At 35.1% G+C, this 20099-nt stretch overlaps 2 protein-coding genes and 4 non-coding genes across 6 annotated transcripts; all 6 read left to right on the top strand.

Annotated features, from left to right (window-relative positions):
- The first annotated feature begins 222 nt into the window (after window positions 1-222).
- LOC109193881 (GDSL esterase/lipase At4g10955-like) lies at window positions 223-1152 on the top strand. Its single transcript, XM_019344708.1, has one exon. It carries the CDS (start codon window positions 223-225, stop codon window positions 1150-1152), a length of 930 nt encoding a protein of 309 aa, XP_019200253.1.
- Window positions 1153-12611: 11459 nt separating this feature from the next.
- LOC109146549 (delta(1)-pyrroline-2-carboxylate reductase-like) lies at window positions 12612-13906 on the top strand. The gene has a single exon (XM_019294212.1). The coding sequence runs from the start codon at window positions 12728-12730 to the stop codon at window positions 13745-13747; it is 1020 nt and encodes a 339-aa protein (XP_019149757.1). The 5' UTR covers window positions 12612-12727; the 3' UTR covers window positions 13748-13906.
- A 1355-nt stretch (window positions 13907-15261) lies between these two features.
- TRNAQ-UUG lies at window positions 15262-15335 on the top strand. Its single transcript has one exon. It is a non-coding gene; the product is annotated as a tRNA-Gln (tRNA).
- A 114-nt stretch (window positions 15336-15449) lies between these two features.
- On the top strand, window positions 15450-15521 carry TRNAQ-UUG. The gene has a single exon. It is a non-coding gene; the product is annotated as a tRNA-Gln (tRNA).
- A 3121-nt stretch (window positions 15522-18642) lies between these two features.
- Window positions 18643-18714, top strand: TRNAQ-UUG. Its single transcript has one exon. It is a non-coding gene; the product is annotated as a tRNA-Gln (tRNA).
- Window positions 18715-18837: 123 nt separating this feature from the next.
- Window positions 18838-18909, top strand: TRNAQ-UUG. The gene has a single exon. It is a non-coding gene; the product is annotated as a tRNA-Gln (tRNA).
- Window positions 18910-20099: the final 1190 nt, after the last annotated feature.

Genomic DNA, 20099 nt, shown 5'->3' with positions numbered 1-20099 from the left:
AATCACTTTCATTATTAAAAAAAAAAAATCATTAAAATTTCTAGTATTTTATTATATTATGATGATTTTTTTTTTTTTTTTGAGACCCAAACTATCGATTCAAAAGTGAATGTGGGAACATTAAACCAGATAGACAATTCATTTTTTATTTTTTATTTTTTGAAAACAACAATTCATTATTTATTATTATTATTTCCATCCAGGAGCAATCCGTCGAGTCAAATGGTGGTCGCTGCAAGCTTGATAAAAGCAGTAACCGATTTAGAAACAGAACGCCAAAAAGGGGGGCAGCTTTGCCTTTCCGACGAGTCTGTTAGTCAACGGTGGAGCATATACGGGTTCGATTTGAGCGGAGACATGGTTCTAAGAGACCCTCACGATAACTCCATTTTCGGAGCAATCTTTCATCGGAAATCCACCGGAGATCCACCGCCCAAGTTCGCAATCGCTTTTCGTGGAACAATGCTTCGCAAAGCCACCGCCATGGAGGACATAGTAAACGATTGCGACTACATCTTCAACGGCCTCCACGAGTCGACTAGGGTGGATATGGGGCTCACTGCCGTCAAGATTCTTCTGGAAAACGTCTCTGAAAATGGCGTGTGGTTAACTGGTCACTCTTTGGGCGCCGCCATCGCTTTAACGATTGGCAGGACATTGGTGCTATCGATGAATACTTATCTGGACACGTATCTGTTTAACCCCCCGATTAAGAGTCTTCTTGACTGTAGAGCGGGAGTGAAGGTGAAGAACAGCCTCAAATCCGTAATTATTGCTCGGTCCGACAAAAAAATTGTCAGTATGGACGACATAGTAGCTCTATCAAAATGGATTCCAAATTTGTTCATCAATGAATTTGATTGGTTCTGCAATGACTACGTTAGTCACTTTGAATTCATTAAAAAGATGGAGGACTCAGGTCCTGCCGGGGAAGAGGATTGGACGGTGGCAATGAATTCATTGAGATCGTTGGTTTCCAATTTATTTGGAAATTATTCCCAGCCATCATACCTCATCCCTTCTGCCCATCTCACTATAAATTCCAGGCACCCAGCTGAAGGTTCAATGGAAGCGCATAGGCTCCGGCAATGGTTAAATTCTGAATTACAGCAGCTTCGCCACCGGCGCTATGTAAGCTTTCAGGCAAATTAAAGGTTTGACTTTTTTAAGGTGAAAAGCGTGATTTTTCATATTTAGTCCTTCAATTGTTTCTTGCTAGTGATTTTAGGGAAGGAAACAGCTAATAAAGATAATTGAAGGACTAAATTTATAATTTTCTCTTTAGAGTGAAAAGTGTGATTTTTCATAGTTAAATATTCACAAGAAAAGAGTACACGAGTTGTTGTATTTTTTGAGTGACAAAGGAGTTTTGTATTGTTTGAGTGACGAGAAAAACCTTCCGTCTAGATAAACTCTACCTTGTAATCTTAGTCGACATACGATGCTCATAGCTCTTTGGGTCAATAGTTTGACCCACTTGGCTAAGAATTATTGTAATTTGTATGTTTGTGAAAACGTCTTGTTTGTATTATTATGCCTGTCATCTTTATCTTTTCTTTATATATATAATAAAGCAGAATCTAGCCACAAAATTTTTCTTTCAAAGTGTACATGCATTTTGATAGAAACAAGATTAGCAAGTATGAATGCATTAATTTTGTGGGTAGATGTATTTATACATATTTATTGAAGTTATTATGTGTATTTATATTTTATAAATTATATTTTATTGTTATATCTCTATCTCTATATATATTAAAGCATAATGAAGTATGGAAAAAAGTTTATTGTGTTCAAATTTATTGGTAAAGTTTTATATTTAATATAATTTGTGTATATATTCATTTAAACTTCAATTATAATTAATTTGACTCCACATACATAAAGAGGAGAAATTAGATATAAAATAATTATAGTTCTTACATAAATAATCTTTTTCAAATGAATAAGTTTTTGTTGGAGATTTTTGATAAATATTGCCTGTTGTTTTATTTAAATACGTTAGTTATATAATTAAAGTAGTTATTTCAAATTCAAATTCAAATTCAAATAATAATACAAGTAACAATGAACTTTAAAATCAACATAATAATAGCATAATTAAACTTTTAAAAATATTAAATATCACATTGTATATTTATACTTACATTTTTAATCAAACTAATTTTAAGCTCAAGAACTCAATTACGTTTTTCTATTTCCACAACCATTACTTTCTTTGCTAATTAAGAGGATGTCAAAAATTTAATTGATAAATTTGTTAAATTAATAATAATTTGTGCATCGCACGAGACAGTTACTAGTTATATATTATACCTTGATGAGAACGTATATTAGTATATTAATAGTTAGTTACTTATTATGCACTTCATAATAAATTAATAAAATGAGATTTCAAACTTGAAAGAGGTCGTCATATATTATACGTTTGTACGCGCTTATATTTTTTGTAAGATCTTATTTATTTATTATTTATAAGAACGGAATCATCACAATCCAAAAACCGGCCCAGGTCCCTGGTGCTTCAAGAGGACTAAATGGATAATCTGAGTTCTAGGATCATTTTTGAGAGAGCACTAATATGCTAGCCCCTTCTGTAGTTTTATTTTTTTTTATTTTTTATTTTTTTAAAGCATCATTATTGTTATCTAAAGCCTAAAGGAAGTCAAGATGGTATACAGACACGATATATATTATTGTTTTTATACGACAGGGAAAGGGAATGGATGAAATCAAAATCACAGGAAATTTTTAATTTAATATTCCGGAGTAAAAAGGTAATTTTAATAATGATAATTTACACGTGATAGATATATTACGATCAGAGTAAACTGACCCGTAGAAATGGGGCAAAACCTGGAGCCCCCGGGATTAAGATCCACGCTCGGCCTTGGGCCTCAGCCCAATCAGCCTCGGCCACGAGCAGGTCAATCGTTATGTTGTGCATCCATATGCACCATGCATGGTGCATACGGATGCCAAAACGACGTCGTTTTATTAAAAAACGCGCGTCTCCCCTTTAAAAAAATTCAGGTTCGATTCCCAGCAACAACATTATATTGTTCATTCATTCTGGCATTTTAGTTCATTGATTATTGAATTATAGTTCATCGATTATGGAATTGTAGTTCATCGATTCAGAAATTTTAGTTTATAGATTATGGAATTTTAGTTCATTCATTCTGGAATTTTTAGTTCATAGATTAGATTATGGAATTATAGTTCATCGATTATGAAATTTTAGTTCATATGTTGTTGCTGGGAATCGAACCTGATTTTTTTTTTAAGGGGAGACGCGTGTTTTATTAAAACGACGTCGTTTTTGCATCCGTATGCACAATGCATGGTGCATACGGATGCACAGCATAATTTGCCCGAACAGGTGCCGACCATAAAGGGGTCGACCATAAGTGGGGTCGGCCATAAAAAAGGGCGGACTTGGGAATCAATCAAGTGGGCGCGGTCAACGCGGATCCAACCACCCCCCGCTTCAGGCGGTGGCAGTTAGGGGTGGGGGTTGTATAAAAACCCCCCACCTTGTCTCTTTAAGACACATTCTACCTATCTTACATACTTTGTCCTAACGAATCATTGTAATAGCCTATTTACGGCATTTAATACGATATACGGTCCCCGCAACATTTACAACATCGTTTCGTTTATCTATCCTTTTATTATTCACATTTTTATCCGGGTTTAATTATTCGGGCCACCCCGGGTTAATTAAATCCATCATTGGTGCTCTTATTGAGAGTTGTTGTACCAGCTCAAGCGTGTTCTTTATCCTTTGATCACCGCGATCAACTACCATCGCAAAGTCGAGATCCAACTCTCGCTACACCGGTCGAGATCCACCGGGGAGGGCTGTCATTTTTTTTTTTTCATTTTTAAAGTTTTTAATTTAAAAATTATTAAAATAATTTTAAAATAAAAATTAAATAAATTAGCCCGTCATTGATGACTTGGCCGGAAATTTTACCAGAAAATTTAACGGCAGGACCAAATGTGATACAAGTTGAATAGTCATGCACCTAATTTGAAAATGTTAATAGTCAAGGACCAAATGTGATACAAATTGAATAGTCAAGTACTAAAATTAAAAATTTTAATAGTCATAAACTAAAACTGATACATGTATTTTAGTCAAGCGACTAAAATTGATATTTTCTCTTTATACTTTAAGTTGTTAAACTTTTGTGATACATACAACTACATTATCAGACTAAAAACAAATACAATTGAGATGTTTAACTCCAAAAATAGTGCTAATTGTTTTGAGTTAATGCCATATGGGGTTCTCTGTATATAGTGGTTTTGCCACATTTAGTCCTAAATTTTTAAATTGATCACATGTGGTCTTTCGACTTTCAAATTGTTACCATCCGTGGTCCAAGCTAACCACCCACATGGCCGTTCAACTTTCAAAATTTAACCAGTCGTGGCCCTCTTGGAAGGACCATGAGTGGTTAAAATTTGATAGTTGAAGGATCACAGGTGGTTACTTGGATCACCGATGGTAACAGTTTGAAAGTTGAAAGACTATGGGTGGTCAATTTGAAAGTTTAGAACTAAACGCGATAAAATCACTATACCCAGATAACTCCATATGGCATTAACTCTTAAATATTTACACATGACTTTTGTATTCTTTGAGTGACAAGGAGTCCTTGAGTGACGAGGAAAACCCACAGTCTAGCTAGATAAACTATACCTTGCAACCTTAGTCGACAAAATATGCACATATATAACTCTTTGGGTCAATACAGTGGCGGAGCCACAATGGGGGCAGTGGGGGCAGCTGCCCCCACTGCCCTGCCCCATATAATTAAGATATATATTAAACATACCAAAATTTTAACAAAGTTTAGTTTAGTTTAGATGGTAGGGTCTTTGGTTTTTTATTATATCATATGAAGAGTCAGCAGTTCAAATCTTACAACTGACTTCTTTTTTCCATTTAGTTTTAGTTGCCATTTCCTTTTTTCCATCTATTAATTAATTTAGTTGCCATTTGCAATATTAATACTAATATTGCCCTTTGTAACTGTGTTTAGTTGCCATTTGTTTTTCATTACTTTAATGGTTATGTTAATCACCAAGGATAAATACATTTACTGGAAATTCGTTAATGTTAGTTGGCATAGTTGTTTATTTGGAATAATGAGTTAATGTTAGTTAGGATATAGTTGTTTAACAATTTCATTCGTATTTGATATTTTGTATTTGATCAAACATTGTATTTGAACATTTTTTTAATTCATTTTATTTTTACTTTTTTGCCCCCACTCAACATAAATCCTGGCTCCGCCACTGGGTCAATAGTTTGGTCAACTTGACTAAGAATTTTTGTAATTTGTATGTTTGTGAAAATGTGTTGTTTGTATTATTATACTAGTTTTCATACGTGCGTTGCGCAATTAGACCATCCAATGTCCAATATGCATTTTTAAATTAGTGTTCCTTAATTGGTTAAAGTAGTCATATAATATAATAATAAGAGAGAAAAATGCTAAAATCTCTTATTATAATAATAGATATAGAAATTGGAAATAATTAAATTATAAATAAAGTAAGTAAAAACAAATAAATCAGGCCACTAGCTTGGTTGCATGTGGTCAATAATAGCAGCTCAATTATCAGGAAGAACTGGCAATGATGTTCCCCCTCCTCCTTCTTCCTCTTCTTCTGCTTCTTCTTCCAAACACAGAATGATTTACAGACACGATATTATTGTTTTTATACGACAGCAAAAGGGAATGGATGAAATCAATTGAGACGTTTAACTCCAAGTGCTATTTTTATTTTTTGTAATTTAATTACACATAATTTTTTGTTCGATAATCTACTTGTATTAATCATAAAAATTCAATAATGATGACTAGACCCACCTATGGACGGAGCCAAAGGGGTCATCCCATATATAATAATTGTATGTACATATGTATATATAGTACAAGTTTTAGTATTAGTATAAAGAAACAGATATCCCCAGCAACGACGCCATTTGAAAGTTGGTTTTAGCGGTGATGTTTTAGTGAGTGTCGTCCTCTAGAAATGACTATAATAGAATTGAGTAGAGAGGGAACAAGTAAAAGACAATATTGAAAGAAATGATCTAGATAAAACCACTTTGCATAAATGCGAATATTATTCTAAGCTTCTAAGCCAAGCAAGGATCAAGAATGAAAATGAGGGAGCTTATCAAGTGCCAATGTCATTCTCATGGTCATTGGGCTATCACTTAAATTCCATTCTCATGGCAACTAGACTAGGTGAGGCAATTAAACAAATACTTTGTGTGCTCTTTCCCTTACAACTCCCCTTTCTCAAGAGTGAGTTAGAACTATGATAGATTTGACTATGGTGAATCCCTACTCTCATGGGTGAAACACCAAATCCAAAATCCTCGTGCAAAGTTGGGCCCTAACCAAACAAGAGTCAAACATTTCCCCAATTTCACAATCACATTCATTCTAGAGGCATTGCAAAACCTAGATTTTTCAATTCAATTCATGTTGGCATTCATACAAAGCAATTCAATCTAAATCCCTAAAGGATTTAACTACTCATAGTGGAATTGAAAAACTAAAAGCAATTCAAATAATATGCAATGAATTCAAGTACAAAAGTAGTTTGCAAAATAGGAGAATAAGAAATAAAGTCTTACTTGATTGAATTTATAAACGGTAAATCTAAAATTGAAGTAGAAATTGTAGTTACAAATGATAATTCTTCCCTAAATCTTCCAAAAATTGATTGATTTACAATGGATAGATGTTCTAGAATGGATTTGTGGAGAGAAAACCTAAAAAGAAGACTTAGAAAACTACTAGATACTTTAAAAATAACACCTACTTCTATTTATACTATTGTTAACGCGCCAAAGAAAAACTACCTCCAGAATGTCTGTCACGATAGAGGTCACGATGTGACATCCATTGTGGCCAGGCCAAAGCCTTGCAGGTCCCAAGATGTCACGTTGTAGGTCACAGCGTGACTAGCAGCTTGATGCCTGGGATCCGCAAAGTAGTCTGCAGGTCATGATGAAGGTCAGGGCGTGACCTTCACCGTGACATGCAGACTACTTTCAGATCGTTAGATTGTCACGCTGCAGGTCACGACATGACCAGCAGCGTGACGCCTGACCATCCGAAAGCTAGTCGAAGTGTCACTTGTTTTGGCTTCTCCTTTGTTCCGATGCTCCGTTGGTCTTTGTTATCATTGTGCTCTTCCATTTGTGAACCACTTTGCCTTAATATCATCTTGATTTGTCTTATTTTAAGAAGAAAAAAAAAATGCTCATAATGGGTTGGATTTGATATTAATATTAATTCAAAATTATTAATAATTAGATAATAATTAGTAAGTAATAAGTATGTTTTTAGGAAAGTAGATATATTTTGTTAATTAGAAATAAAAGAGTTTCCTAAAAACATTTAAGTCTTAGATATTTTGTAAAAAAGGACCTAATTAATATTGATTTTATTTCTTAATGATGTGTCACTTCCTCATCCACCGCTGGTGTATAGCATCTATACACCGACGGTGCATCAAATATTAATCCATCTAACATAAGATAACCAAGAGTTAAAGAATCTCTGCAATATAATAATTAACTACAGAGTATATAAATATACTAGTATTTTCACCGTGCGATGCACGAAGTGGATTTGTTGTAATATATTAAAAATATTTGAAACGATATATAATTATTTAAATTAAAATATCAAATATTATATAGTGCAATTAAAGATATGGTTTGGATCATTTATGTATTTTGATGTTATCATTGCTTGAATTTCTGTAAATAATTGCTCAAATTAATAGCTAATGTATAGATGTACGCATACAGTACTATGACTTTGAAGATTTTATTTATTATTGTTTAGTATTTTCATAAATTAGGCAAATGTGCTCGTTCTCTAACAACTCAGTTATAGGAATGAATTGTAATCCTAATTCATTTGTGTGGAAGATATATTTTTTTGTGTAGATATATAGCAATGTTTCCATTTAAAACAAAAACATAATATCACCGATTATATTTACACATTATTGAAACTTCTTTGTAGACGACATTGGTAGTGACAACACAATCTTATCCATCCTCGTCTAGAGCTAACACCTTTAGTCCATCATGACAAGTATATATATGGTAGAATATCACTCAATTAGTGATCCTTTTATATTTTTTCAATCAATTAGTAATATCAGATCCATTTTCAGCCAATTATTCTTTTTTATATATTTCCACTCAATTAGTCAATTAGAATATCAAATGCAGTGATATTTTTACCTAATTTTCGTTCCATTTTTAATTGATGATGTAGATATTATTATTGAAATATTTTTGTTCCATTTTTAATTTACCTTTACTATTGTTTAAAATATGCATTTACTATTGCTGATATAGAATATTATTATTGAAATATTTTCGTCGAATTTTTAATTTCCGTTCCATTTTTAATTAAAATGCATTGATCTGACCATTACTTTTTTATTTTAGTCAATTATGGATCATTTTTTATTTGCAGTAAATTATTAATAATCATTTATTTTTATATTTTTAGTCAATTAGTAATATTAGATTCATTTTCAGTCAATTATTCTTTTTTATTTTCAATCAATTAGAATATAGATGCAGTGATATTTTTACTTAATTTCCGTTCCATTTTTATTTCATGATGTAGAATATTATTATTGAAATATTTTCGTTTTATTTTTAATTTTCGTTTCATTTTTAATTTACCTTTACTATTTTTTAAAATATACATTTACTATTGATGATGTAGAATATTATTATTGAAATATTTTATTTTCATTTTTAATTTGATGATGTAGAATATTATTATTGAAATATTTCCGTTTCATTTTTAATTTCCGTTCCATTGTTTGAAATTGTGAAATATTTATGATATAATTGTGATTTGATTTATTCTACTGTGTAATATTATTGTGAAAAATTAAAACACAATAATTTGACCATTTCCTTTTCCATTTTAGTCAATTACGGATCATTTTTTTTCAATCAATTATTAATATTCATTTCATTTTTCAAATAACTTAATTTCCATTCCTTTTCCATTTGTAATTTTCAGTCAATTATTAATATTCATTTCATTTTCCAATTTACATAATTCTCGTTCAATTTTTAATTGATGATGTAGAATGTTATTGTGACATATTTCTATTCCTTTTTGAGTTTACGTTCCTTTTTTTAATTTACCTTTACAATTTACTATTGTTTGGGCGGAAAATCAAGTAAATAGGATTTTGTTTTTAATTATAGTATAGATATAAATATAGATATAGATATAGATATAGATTATTTATTTATTTATTATTATTATTGTTATTATTAAGTTAATTCTGTTTCTCTTTTCATTTTTCTTTTTCTATTATTTGGGAAGAAGTGTTTGGGCAAGAATGAAAGAAGGAATTTGTTTTTAATAATAAGTATAGATAGATTATTAGTTTAGTTATCATAATAATAATTATTATTATTAGTCAATTATACTAAATGTGCGTTTGGAAACCCAAAAAATGGTTCAGAAATTATTTTCTAGGTGTCCAGTGTTTGATTTGAGAGGTGAATTTTAAGGAAAATGACTTTCATTTTTTTTTTTTTTTTTTTTTTTTTGTTGCAGTCAGCCGCCCAACACATATACATTTTGAGGAAAGATTGCATTAATCTTTACCCAACACCCCCTAATAATTAGATAAATAAGTTAATTTTAAAAAACTCAAATAAAAAGCCATTAAGGTTTTTTTATATAAGAGCATTTTGACTTCTCAATACTTGTCCACGTTGATGGCAAGAATTATGTTTGGAAGAAGAGCATTGCTCCTCTTATATAGAGAAGTCCAAGAGCTCATCTTTTGAAGCATTTTCGACGTGGGTTCAAAATGATCCCACATCATTTACAAAGGGGAGCCACGGGCTCCCCTTTGTTTTGTTTTGTTTTGGTTTTTTTTGTTGTTTTTTTTTTAAAAAAAATTAATTTTATTTTGTATATAGTTTTGTTTTGATTAATTATTATATTATTAATATTATTTTTATTCTAATTTTATTTTATTATTACATTATATAATAATAATAATAATAATAATAATAATAATAATAATAATATAAATTTTCTTTTAGACAATTTTCTACTGTGCAACCAAACATTAAAAAGAGAAATATTTTCTGAATAATAACTCATTTTACAGAAATCATTTTCCTATTTTCCAAACGAACTTTTAACAATTAATTTTTTAAATACCATAATAATTATTAGATAATGGCCTTGTTTGATTATTGACAAATTCGTCAAAATTTTATCAAATTCGTCATTTTAACATTTTGTCTTTAATCAAAACACCAAAAATATTATGTAATAACTCAGCAATTTTCTCCAAACTGCTAAAAACTAAAACAACAAATATGCATTTTGGGTTAATATTTCCCAAACACCCCTAATAAATAATTTTTTTTTAAAAAAAACTTAAATAAAAAGCCATTAAATTAAGACTTCTTAAATAAGAGTCTTTTGGCGGGCAAGTAATTATGTTTGGAAGAGAAACATTCTCCTCTTATATAGAGGAGCTCAAAAGCTCATTTTTCCAAACATTTCCATCCGATATCATTTACAAAGGGGAGCCAGGCTGAGAGGCGAAAGGGTGAGACGCCCTCTCTCTCAGACTCTCACCCTTTCGCCTCTCTCACTCTCAGCTTCTCACCCTTTTGCCTCTGAGTCTCACCTCGGTCTCTCATACTCTCACCTTGACTACCAGAAGTGAGACACCCAGAACAGGACCGGCGACCGCCAACGTCTCCACCGGCTCCCTTGTTCTAGCATATCAGCTCGTCTCTGTTCTCTTTCTCCTTATGTCGTCCTTCTAACGCTCGCCGCCTTCTCGGATTCTTTGGCTCCTTTCCGTCGTTCTTGAGTTCAGCTACCGCCACGCACTATTCATTCATTCATACATCTAAAGCTCGGCAAAATCTGAAGACCCAAATGTCGCTATATATATTGCTATCTAACAAATTGAAAATACTCATTGAAAACTGAAAAGACTCTTTGAAAATAACATGTGGTCATTATTTTTTCCTTGGAGATATAAAAAAAAAACTTATTAATAAATAGACTGCTTTTTAGAATATTCTTTCCTTAGTAGAGGATATCTGACAAATCTATATCTATTTATCTATAAATAAATAAATTCTCTATTTATATAAAAAAAAATGTGTTCACATTAGGCGGGAAAATGCTACTTTGTGATTGGCCAAGATGATATGACTTTATTATATAGAAAGAAGAAGATTTGGTGTAAACCACACAATGTGGTTCGTGTCTTTTTCTGTCCATTTAACGGTCCAAGTCCAATTGAACCCAGGTTAACCCGAAATCCCCCACAAATAAAGCTCATTTGCCACTTGAGCTACTCTGATTGGTTGACATATATATATATATATATATATATATATATATATATATATATACACAAAGCAGTGAAAACCTGAAATCAATATGCTAAGTCAAACATTATATTAGTATACAATTCAAAAAGGGCAAGGAAAAACTGACAAGAAAGAGACAACATTATTTAACAAGAAGCATAACCCACCCAATTAGAACAAGCAGATCAAAGAGTACAATAGCCGAATAGTTGAAGAGAGTTGGGGAGCTGCACATGTGGACGTCACTCAAAATTAAAATTCTTACTTGTGAGAACTCAAATCCACCTTTCCTCGATTCAAATTAGAAGTGGATTTTACTAATAAGTGACAATGATAATCCAAAATGACCACTTGAAATATCATTTTTTAAGACAATTTTTTCAGCACATTGCACATAGGGCCGGTGTGATTGGAGCGTTACGTTGCAAGCTTGCACGATAAATGAGTATAGTGTACAAGTCAAGTGTCATGTAATTTGAGATGTGTGTTTAAAATGCATGTTTACAATCGTGCATAGTATAGTGGGTCCTTGTGAGGGAAATGGTTGGGTCAGGTATTATTTTAACGAGTTCTACTAGAACTCCAAAATTCTACTCTATGTGGCAAGCATAGATAAGACATTTTCATCTTGTGGATTCAAGAAAAGTTATCTACATTCAAGATTTAAGAGATGGAATAAAAATCGAGCGTAGAATTTGAAAGTACAAGTAATATTTTTCTTTTTTAACCGACTAATAAAAATCAATAACATGAGAATTACGTGTTTGTAATGAGCTTGAAACTCCAAACCATGAAGACAAATTATTTTGTAGACCTGAGTCCACGTTGCAAGGTGGACCTGGGTCCCAAAATACATAATTTATATACTGAATGCTCGCAATTTGAATTATAAACATTCAGTATATAAATTATATATTTTAACTAGAGTCTATTGCAAGGTGGACCTGGATCCATGGTATAACTGTCTGAAAAACGGTGCCACTAACAACACCGTTACTCCCGAATTACAGAACGGTGTTATATTGGGCCGTGTCCCCCTTGCAAGAGTGTGGTTGGATAAGCCCATAAAAAAAGCTATTTAAATGGCCCAAAAAACTACTCTCAAAGTCAAGGTCTGTTTGTTTGGTCTACTTTTTTGTTCCAAATATTGACTATTTGATGGTCAGCTAGTCAACTGCAAGTCCACAAAAATTACTCCATATCAAACAGTGCTTTACCGCCCAGTATTTGCAGCCAACCAAATACTACTATACTAGCAATCAATAAGTCCTCTTAAAAATCTTAATGGCGATCAACGGAGACAAAGCCAATCCCACTTCCGCCGCCGCGGCGCCACCGACGGTCTTCATCTCCACCGCCACTCTCCGCCGTCTCCTCACGCACGCCTCCCTCATCCGCCACCTGCACTCCACCCTCTCCACCAACATCCAATCCCCCGTCCGCCACTCCCACGAGACAACCCCTTCCTCCTCCCTCCTCCTCATGCCGTCCTGGTCTCTCTCCCCTTCCCTCCCCTACGTCGGCGTCAAGTTAGTCACTCACCACCCCAATAACTCCGCCCTAAACCTCCCCGGAGTGCACGCAAGTTACGTGCTCTTCAACTCCCTCACCGGCCAAACCTTAGCCACCATGGACGCCACCGAGCTAACCCTTTACCGCACTTCTTGCGTCTCAGCTTTAGCTTCCAAATTCTTGTCGAGGGAAAACTCCGAGACCCTTGTAATGATCGGGGCTGGTTCTTTAGCCCCGCATTTGATCAGGGCCCACCTGGCTGTCCGGCCAGGGTTGAAGAGAGTGATAATCTGGAACAGAACTGTTGGAAAGGCACAATCTTTGGCTGAGAAGTTGCAAAATGAGAGCGGATTTGAGGGGGTGATTCTGGAGAGCAATGGGAGTTTGGAGGGGGTGGTGGGGTTGGGAGATATAGTGAGCTGTGCCACAAACTCAGAGACTCCATTGGTGAAGGGGGGAGAATTGAAGGAAGGAGCACATTTGGACTTGGTGGGATCCTTCAAGCCGTCTATGAAGGAATGCGACGACGAGGCAATCAAGAAGGGGAGAGTGTTTATAGATAACGAGGCGGCTTTGGTTGAATCTGGGGAGTTAGTGGGAGCATTTGAGAGAGGTGTGATCACAAGAGATGATATAAGAGGAGATTTAGTGGAGTTGATAAAGGGAGAAAAGAATGGGAGGAAGAGCCAAGAAGAAACCACTGTGTTCAAATCAGTTGGGTCTGCTGCTGTGGATCTTCTCACTGCTCAGTTGGTTTATGAAACCTGCATAAAAAATCAAGTTCATGGATGAACTAACTTCTGCTCTTTTCCTGCATTTTTTCTCTCTTCTGTTCATGTATCTGCAGTTTCAATTTTCCAATACAAATAAAAAGGCAATATAATGTCATTCTCAGTGAACTTGTAATTCCTGGTTTATGATTCTAATGCAATATATTGTAATGCATCATCTAGGTTGTTGTCTCGGGCGAATCATATTCACCTGTGTTTCAGCTTGGCTGCAAACACACATTTCATTTGCATCATCAAGCTTGTTCTCTCGGGCGAATAATATTGAGCTGTGTTTCAAATACATGTTTCATTTGGAAAGTATGGGGCAATTGTATAAAACAGACAGACAAATATCTATGGTGTAGTATGTAGGTTACAAGTTCAACTTGCAGCAGGAGTGGCCTATTGGCCTTTTTGGTTTGAGCTACTAGCTATGGGCAACCTAAGTGATCGTTTGTTGTCTAGTGTCGGAAGGCAGAGTTTACCTAGTACACATTCTCGGATAATAGTTGCGAGTTTCCTCGTCACTCAAGAAAAGAAAAGTAGAAAGAGAATTGTGTGTAATGTTTGAACTTGTTCCACAAAGAACTCTTCAATTAATACCAAAAGATTGCAGTCTGGGCTGCTTCAAACTTCAATATATAGCAGAGTTTTACTTGCCACTAAACTTTCACAAAATCCATGTGTCTATATTGCACAAGAAAAGCTTGATGGCTTGAATACCCAAGCTTTTCCAATATGGAGACATGTAAGTGTCAAACAACCCTGGGTTTTGGGCAATTAAAGTTGTAATTTTTAAATGCAGACATATAAAACTATAAACATAAGCTTGATCATCCAGAAAAAGTCATGTCATATCTAACTTTTATCATAACAAACTCATTAAAGATTCGTTGATCATTGCATATAAATCAATAGGCTTGTTCTGTATATTCATGTTGAATCTACCAAGAACATTATTGAACAAGAAGCATAACCCACCCAAGAACATGCAGATCACATAGCAAAGATAATTCTAAGTGGGATAACTCGAGCGAAATTGATTAGGTTATTAAATTGGTATCTACAAGGTTACAAGTTCAACCTCCGGTGAGAGGGGCTTATTACTGTCTTAGTTTGAACCGGTCTGCTCTAAGCTTATTTACCTTCTTGTTTTGACCTTTTACAAACTAGGGTTACAATGTAGGTTTACAGTACACATTCACTGAAAAAAAAAAAAAGGATAAACCTACAGTTCTACAGTTCTACACAGAACTAGCAAAACCCAAATCCAATTCAGTCAAAGATATGAAAATAAACAGGGCACTTATCATTTACAAGAACGAAAAAGTTTCAATCTTTGCACAAGAATGGCATATAATCTGCAAAGGACCAGTGTAAACCTGGAAATGGAAGGAGAAAGACAACAACCTTCGTATTATTTTCCAACTTCTGGAACTTACTCGAGAATCCAGGGTGGCAATATTGGTAAAAGACAACCTTTTTCATTGCTATATCACACTCGATTAAGGTGAATATCACAACTCCATTGTCAACGGTTCCATGGTGTAGTGGTTAGCACTCTGGACTTTGAATACCCAGTGACTTGGGTTCAACTCCCGGTGGGACCTTCACTTTTTGAACTAAAATTTTAAGTGTTCATGCACAAATCTCTGCCAAGTTTTTGCCTTGCAGAGTTGCAGACATCTCAAACCTGTGTGGCAAACAACACCTTTGTTGTCAAGGGTTCCATGGTGTAGTGGTTAGCACTCTGGACTTTGAATCCAGCAACCTGGGTTCAACTCCCGGTGGGACCTTTGTATTGAGTTGAACATAGTTCGAGTTTATATAGTTATTAAAATAATATAAATAAAATACCTGTAGGGGGATCAATCAACGGTGCTCTAGCCACCAAAGCATGTGTAGGTTACAAGTTCAACTTTGCAGCCTTCTTGGTTTGAGCTGCTAGCTACGGGCAACCTAAGTGATCCTTTGTTGTCTAGTGTGAGAAGGCAGAGTTTACCTAGTACACATTCTCGGATAATAGTTGCGAGTTTCCTCGTCACCCAAGAAAAGAAAAGAAGAAAGAGAATTGTGTGTAATGTTTGAACTTGTTCCACAAAGAACTCTTCAATTAATACCAAAAGATTGCAGTCTGGGCTGCTTCAAACTTCAATATATAGCAGCAGAGTTTTACTTGCCACTAAACTTTCACAAAATCCATGTGTCTATATTGCACAAGAAAAGCTTGATAGCTTGAATACCCAAGCTTTTCCAATATGGAGACATGTAACTTGTAAGTGTCAAACAACCCTGGGTTTTGGGCAATTAAAGTTGTAATTTTTAAATGCAGACATATAAAACTATAAACACAGCTTGATCATCCAGAAAACTCAAAGTCATGTCATATCTAACTTTTATCATCACAAACTCATTAAAGATTCGTTGATCATTGCATATAAATCAATAGGCTTGTTCTGTATATTCATATTGAATCTACCAAATCTCCAAAATATACATCTTGCACCTAGACTGAAATGAACTAAACCTTAATGATGTCTAGATTGATTTGATGAAGTTCAATTCCCAGGGTTCACAGTGCAGTAGCTGGGTAAGTACAATTAGAGCAATAATCACAACTTATACAGATTAGTGAAAAACTGAAATCAATATGATATGATGATTAAGGGAATATCTTTATTATTATAACTGATTTATTATCTTTACTATTAGAATTGATTTATTTCCTTTAGAGATAGCAAATAATTAGGGTAAGGATCTTTAGTGATTCTCCTTTCCTTTTTATGTTTTTGCTAGTCTTCCTTTCCTTTTTATGTTTTACTAGTCTTTGTAACCCTCTTATATAAAGGGGATTTTCATTCTAATAAAAGGACAAGCAAGAAAGAAGTTAAGTTAAAATCAAGAGGTGGGAAAACTCTCAAAACGTTCCTATTATCTTTGTTCCTTATATTTATCTCTCAACATAGACAACCCCAATAACCCTACTCGCCCTTTGACGCGTGCTTTCACCCGAAAACATAACATTTTGGTTCCGTTGCCGGGCGTCAATATGGGCGATATCAAGAAACTCCAGGACGAGGTCCGAGCTATCCAGGCATCCATCGAAAAACTGGAACACCTTCCTGCAGCTGTGGACTCTCTAACCGAAACAGTAACCAATCTCTCCCAGATGGTGCACTCTTTCTTCACATCGCAGGCCACCACTTCCACAACTGTGGCAGCCTCTCATGGCAACCAAGCCACTCCGGAGACTGCACTGCCGCAGCCAGCTGCTCCCATTCCGGCTACACGATTCACCAGATTGGAGTTCCCCACTTTTGATGGCAAAGGGGACCCTCTTGTTTGGCTCCATCGCTGTGAGTTGTTCTTTGATAAATCACCGCATTCTGATCATGAGAAGGTTACCACAGCAGCGTATTATCTGTTCGATAGCGCCCAACTGTGGTACAAACGTCGCATGCAGGATGGTCAACAATTTTCTTGGAATCAATTCAAAGGTGCATGCACCCTCCGTTTTGGACCACCCCGGAGCATCAACCCGTTAGGTGAACTGGCAAACCTCAAACAACATGGTCGGGATTTAGACGAATTCATAGATGATTTCCAGACCCTCCTCGCTAGAGCTGACAACGTCCTTTATTCTCAACAAGTCAATCTGTTCACAGCCGGCCTTGATGAGGTTCTACGTATAGATGTTGAAAGGATGCGGCCAGTTTCTCTTGATGAGGCCATTAACATAGCACGAGATTATGCTCGTAAAGGCCTCCTGCTTCACAATGCACCTCCCCGACAAACTTTCCCATCCCAAACACCCCCTAGTTGCGCCATAACAGTGCACCAACAGCCACAATCACGCCCTCAGTTCCATAAACTCTCCCCGACAGAAATGATAGAGCGCCAAAAGCGTGGCCTCTGCTATAATTGTGATGAACCATGGGTAAAGGGCCATCGTTGCAAACAACAACTATACATGCTTGGCTTTAATGGCGAAGGGGACGATGAGCCAATTGACGCAACGACCCCAGACTAATCAATTCCCACTTTTCTAGATTTCAAGCTTGAGGACAAGCTTGATGTCCAAGAGGGGAGTAATGATATGATGATTAAGGGAATATCTTTATTATTATAACTGATTTATTATCTTTACTATTAGAATTGATTTATTTCCTTTAGAGATAGCAAATAATTAGGGTAAGGATCTTTAGTGATTCTCCTTTCCTTTTTATGTTTTTGCTAGTCTTCCTTTCCTTTTTATGTTTTACTAGTCTTTGTAACCCTCTTATATAAAGGGGATTTTCATTCTAATAAAAGGACAAGCAAGAAAGAAGTTAAGTTAAAATCAAGAGGTGGGAAAACTCTCAAAACGTTCCTATTATCTTTGTTCCTTATATTTATCTCTCAACATAGACAACCCCAATAACCCTACTCGCCCTTTGACGCGTGCTTTCACCCGAAAACATAACACAATATGCTTAGTCAAACATGACTATACAATTCAAAAAGGGCAAGGAAAAACAGACAAGAAAGAACATTATTGAACAAGAAGCATAACCCACCCAAGAACATGCAGATCACATAGCAAAGATAAATCTAAGTGGGATAACTCGAGCGAAATTGGTTAGGTTATTAAATTGGTATCTACAAGGTTACAAGTTCAACCTCCGGTGAGAGGGGCTTATTACTGTCTTAGTTTGAACCGGTCTGCTCTAATCTTTGCACAAGAATGGCATATAATCTGCAAAGGACCAGTGTAAACCTGGAAATGGAAGGAGAAAGACAACAACCTGCGTACGGAGTATTATTATCCAACTTCTGGAACTTACTCGAGAATTCAGGGTGGCAATATTGGTAAAAGACAACCTTTTTCCTTGCCATATCACACTCGATTAAGGTGAACATCACAACTCCATTGACAATGGTTCCATGGTGTAGTGGTTAGCACTTTGGACTTTGAATCCAGTGACCTGGGTTCAACTCCCGGTGGGACCTTCAATTTTTCAATTTTTGAACTAAAAATCTTAAGTGTTCATGCACAAATCTCTGCCAAGTTTTTGCCTTGCAGAGTTGCAGAGATCTCAAAGCTGTGTGGCAAACAACACCTTTGTTGTCAAGGGTTCCATGGTGTAGTGGTTAGCACTCTGGACTTTGAATCCAGTGACCTGGGTTCAAATCCCGGTGGGACCTTTGTATAGTTGAACACAGTTCAAGTTTATATAGATGTAAGCAAGAAACGCAAGACCTAAAAGGTCCATGGCTCAGATGACCACAGTTGGTAAACCGCAAATACTCAGAGGCCCATTGGAGGTATTAACTCTACAAATTATATATTTTAACTAGAGTCTACATTGCAAGGTGGACCCGAGTCCATGACATAACTGTCCATTGGAGGTATTAACTCTATAATACATGTTTCATTTGGACAGTATGGGGCAATTGTATAAAACAGAGAGACAAATATCTATGGTGTAGCATGTAGGTTACAAGTTCTACTTGCAGCAGGAGCGGCCTATTGGCCTTCTTGGTTTGAGCGAGGCAGAGTTTACCTAGCACACGTTCTCGATAGTAGTGTAAGTTTCCTCGTCAACCAAGAAAAAAAAAAAAAGAATTGTGTGTAATGTTTGAACTTGTTCCACAAAGAACTCTTCAATTAATACCAAAAGATTGCAGTCTCTGGGCTGCTTCAAACTTCAATATATAGCAGAGTTTTACTTGCCACTAAACTTTCACAAAATCCATGTGTCTATATTGCACAAGAAAAGCTTGATAGCTTGAATACACAAGCTTTTCCAATATGGAGACATAAGTGTCAAACAACCCTGGGTTTTGGGCAATTAAAGTTGCAATTTTTAAATGCAGACATATAAAATTATAAACACAGCTTGGTTACCCAGAAAACTCAAGTCATATCATATTTGACTTTTACCATCACAAACTAGTTAAAAATTTGTTGATCATTGCATATAAATCAATAGGTTTGTTGTGTATATTCATGTTGAATCTATCAAACCTCCAAAGTTTACATCTTGCACCTGGACTGGAATGAGCTAAACCTTAATGATGTCTAGATTGATTTGATGAAGTTCAATTCCCAGGATTCACAGTGCAGTAGCTGGGTAAGGACAATTAGAGCAATAATCACAACTTATACAGAGCAGTGAAAAACTGAAATCAATATGCTAAGTCAAACATTAGTATACATTTCAATAGGGGCAAACAAAAACAGACAAGAAAGAGAACATAATTGAACAAAGAAGCATAACCTACCCAAGAACATGCAGATCAAAGAGCAAAGATAAATCTAAGTGGGCAACTCAGAGCCAAATTGGTAGGTTATTGAATTAGTAAACAAAATATTACAAGTTCAAATCCTCCTG

The sequence above is a fragment of the Ipomoea nil genome, unplaced genomic scaffold (genome assembly GCF_001879475.1).
Source record: "Ipomoea nil cultivar Tokyo-kokei standard unplaced genomic scaffold, Asagao_1.1 scaffold1932, whole genome shotgun sequence".
Classification (NCBI taxonomy): domain Eukaryota; kingdom Viridiplantae; phylum Streptophyta; class Magnoliopsida; order Solanales; family Convolvulaceae; genus Ipomoea; species Ipomoea nil.
The sequence above is the reverse complement of the archived record's forward strand: the minus strand, read 5'-3'. Positions and strand labels throughout refer to the sequence as shown.

Excerpts from the sequence above, each read along its gene's own strand:
- LOC109193881 (XM_019344708.1), top strand. The coding sequence starts at position 223 with ATGGTGGTCGCTGCAAGCTTGATAAAAGCAGTAACCGATTTAGAAACA.
- LOC109146549 (XM_019294212.1), top strand. The coding sequence starts at position 12,728 with ATGGCGATCAACGGAGACAAAGCCAATCCCACTTCCGCCGCCGCGGCG.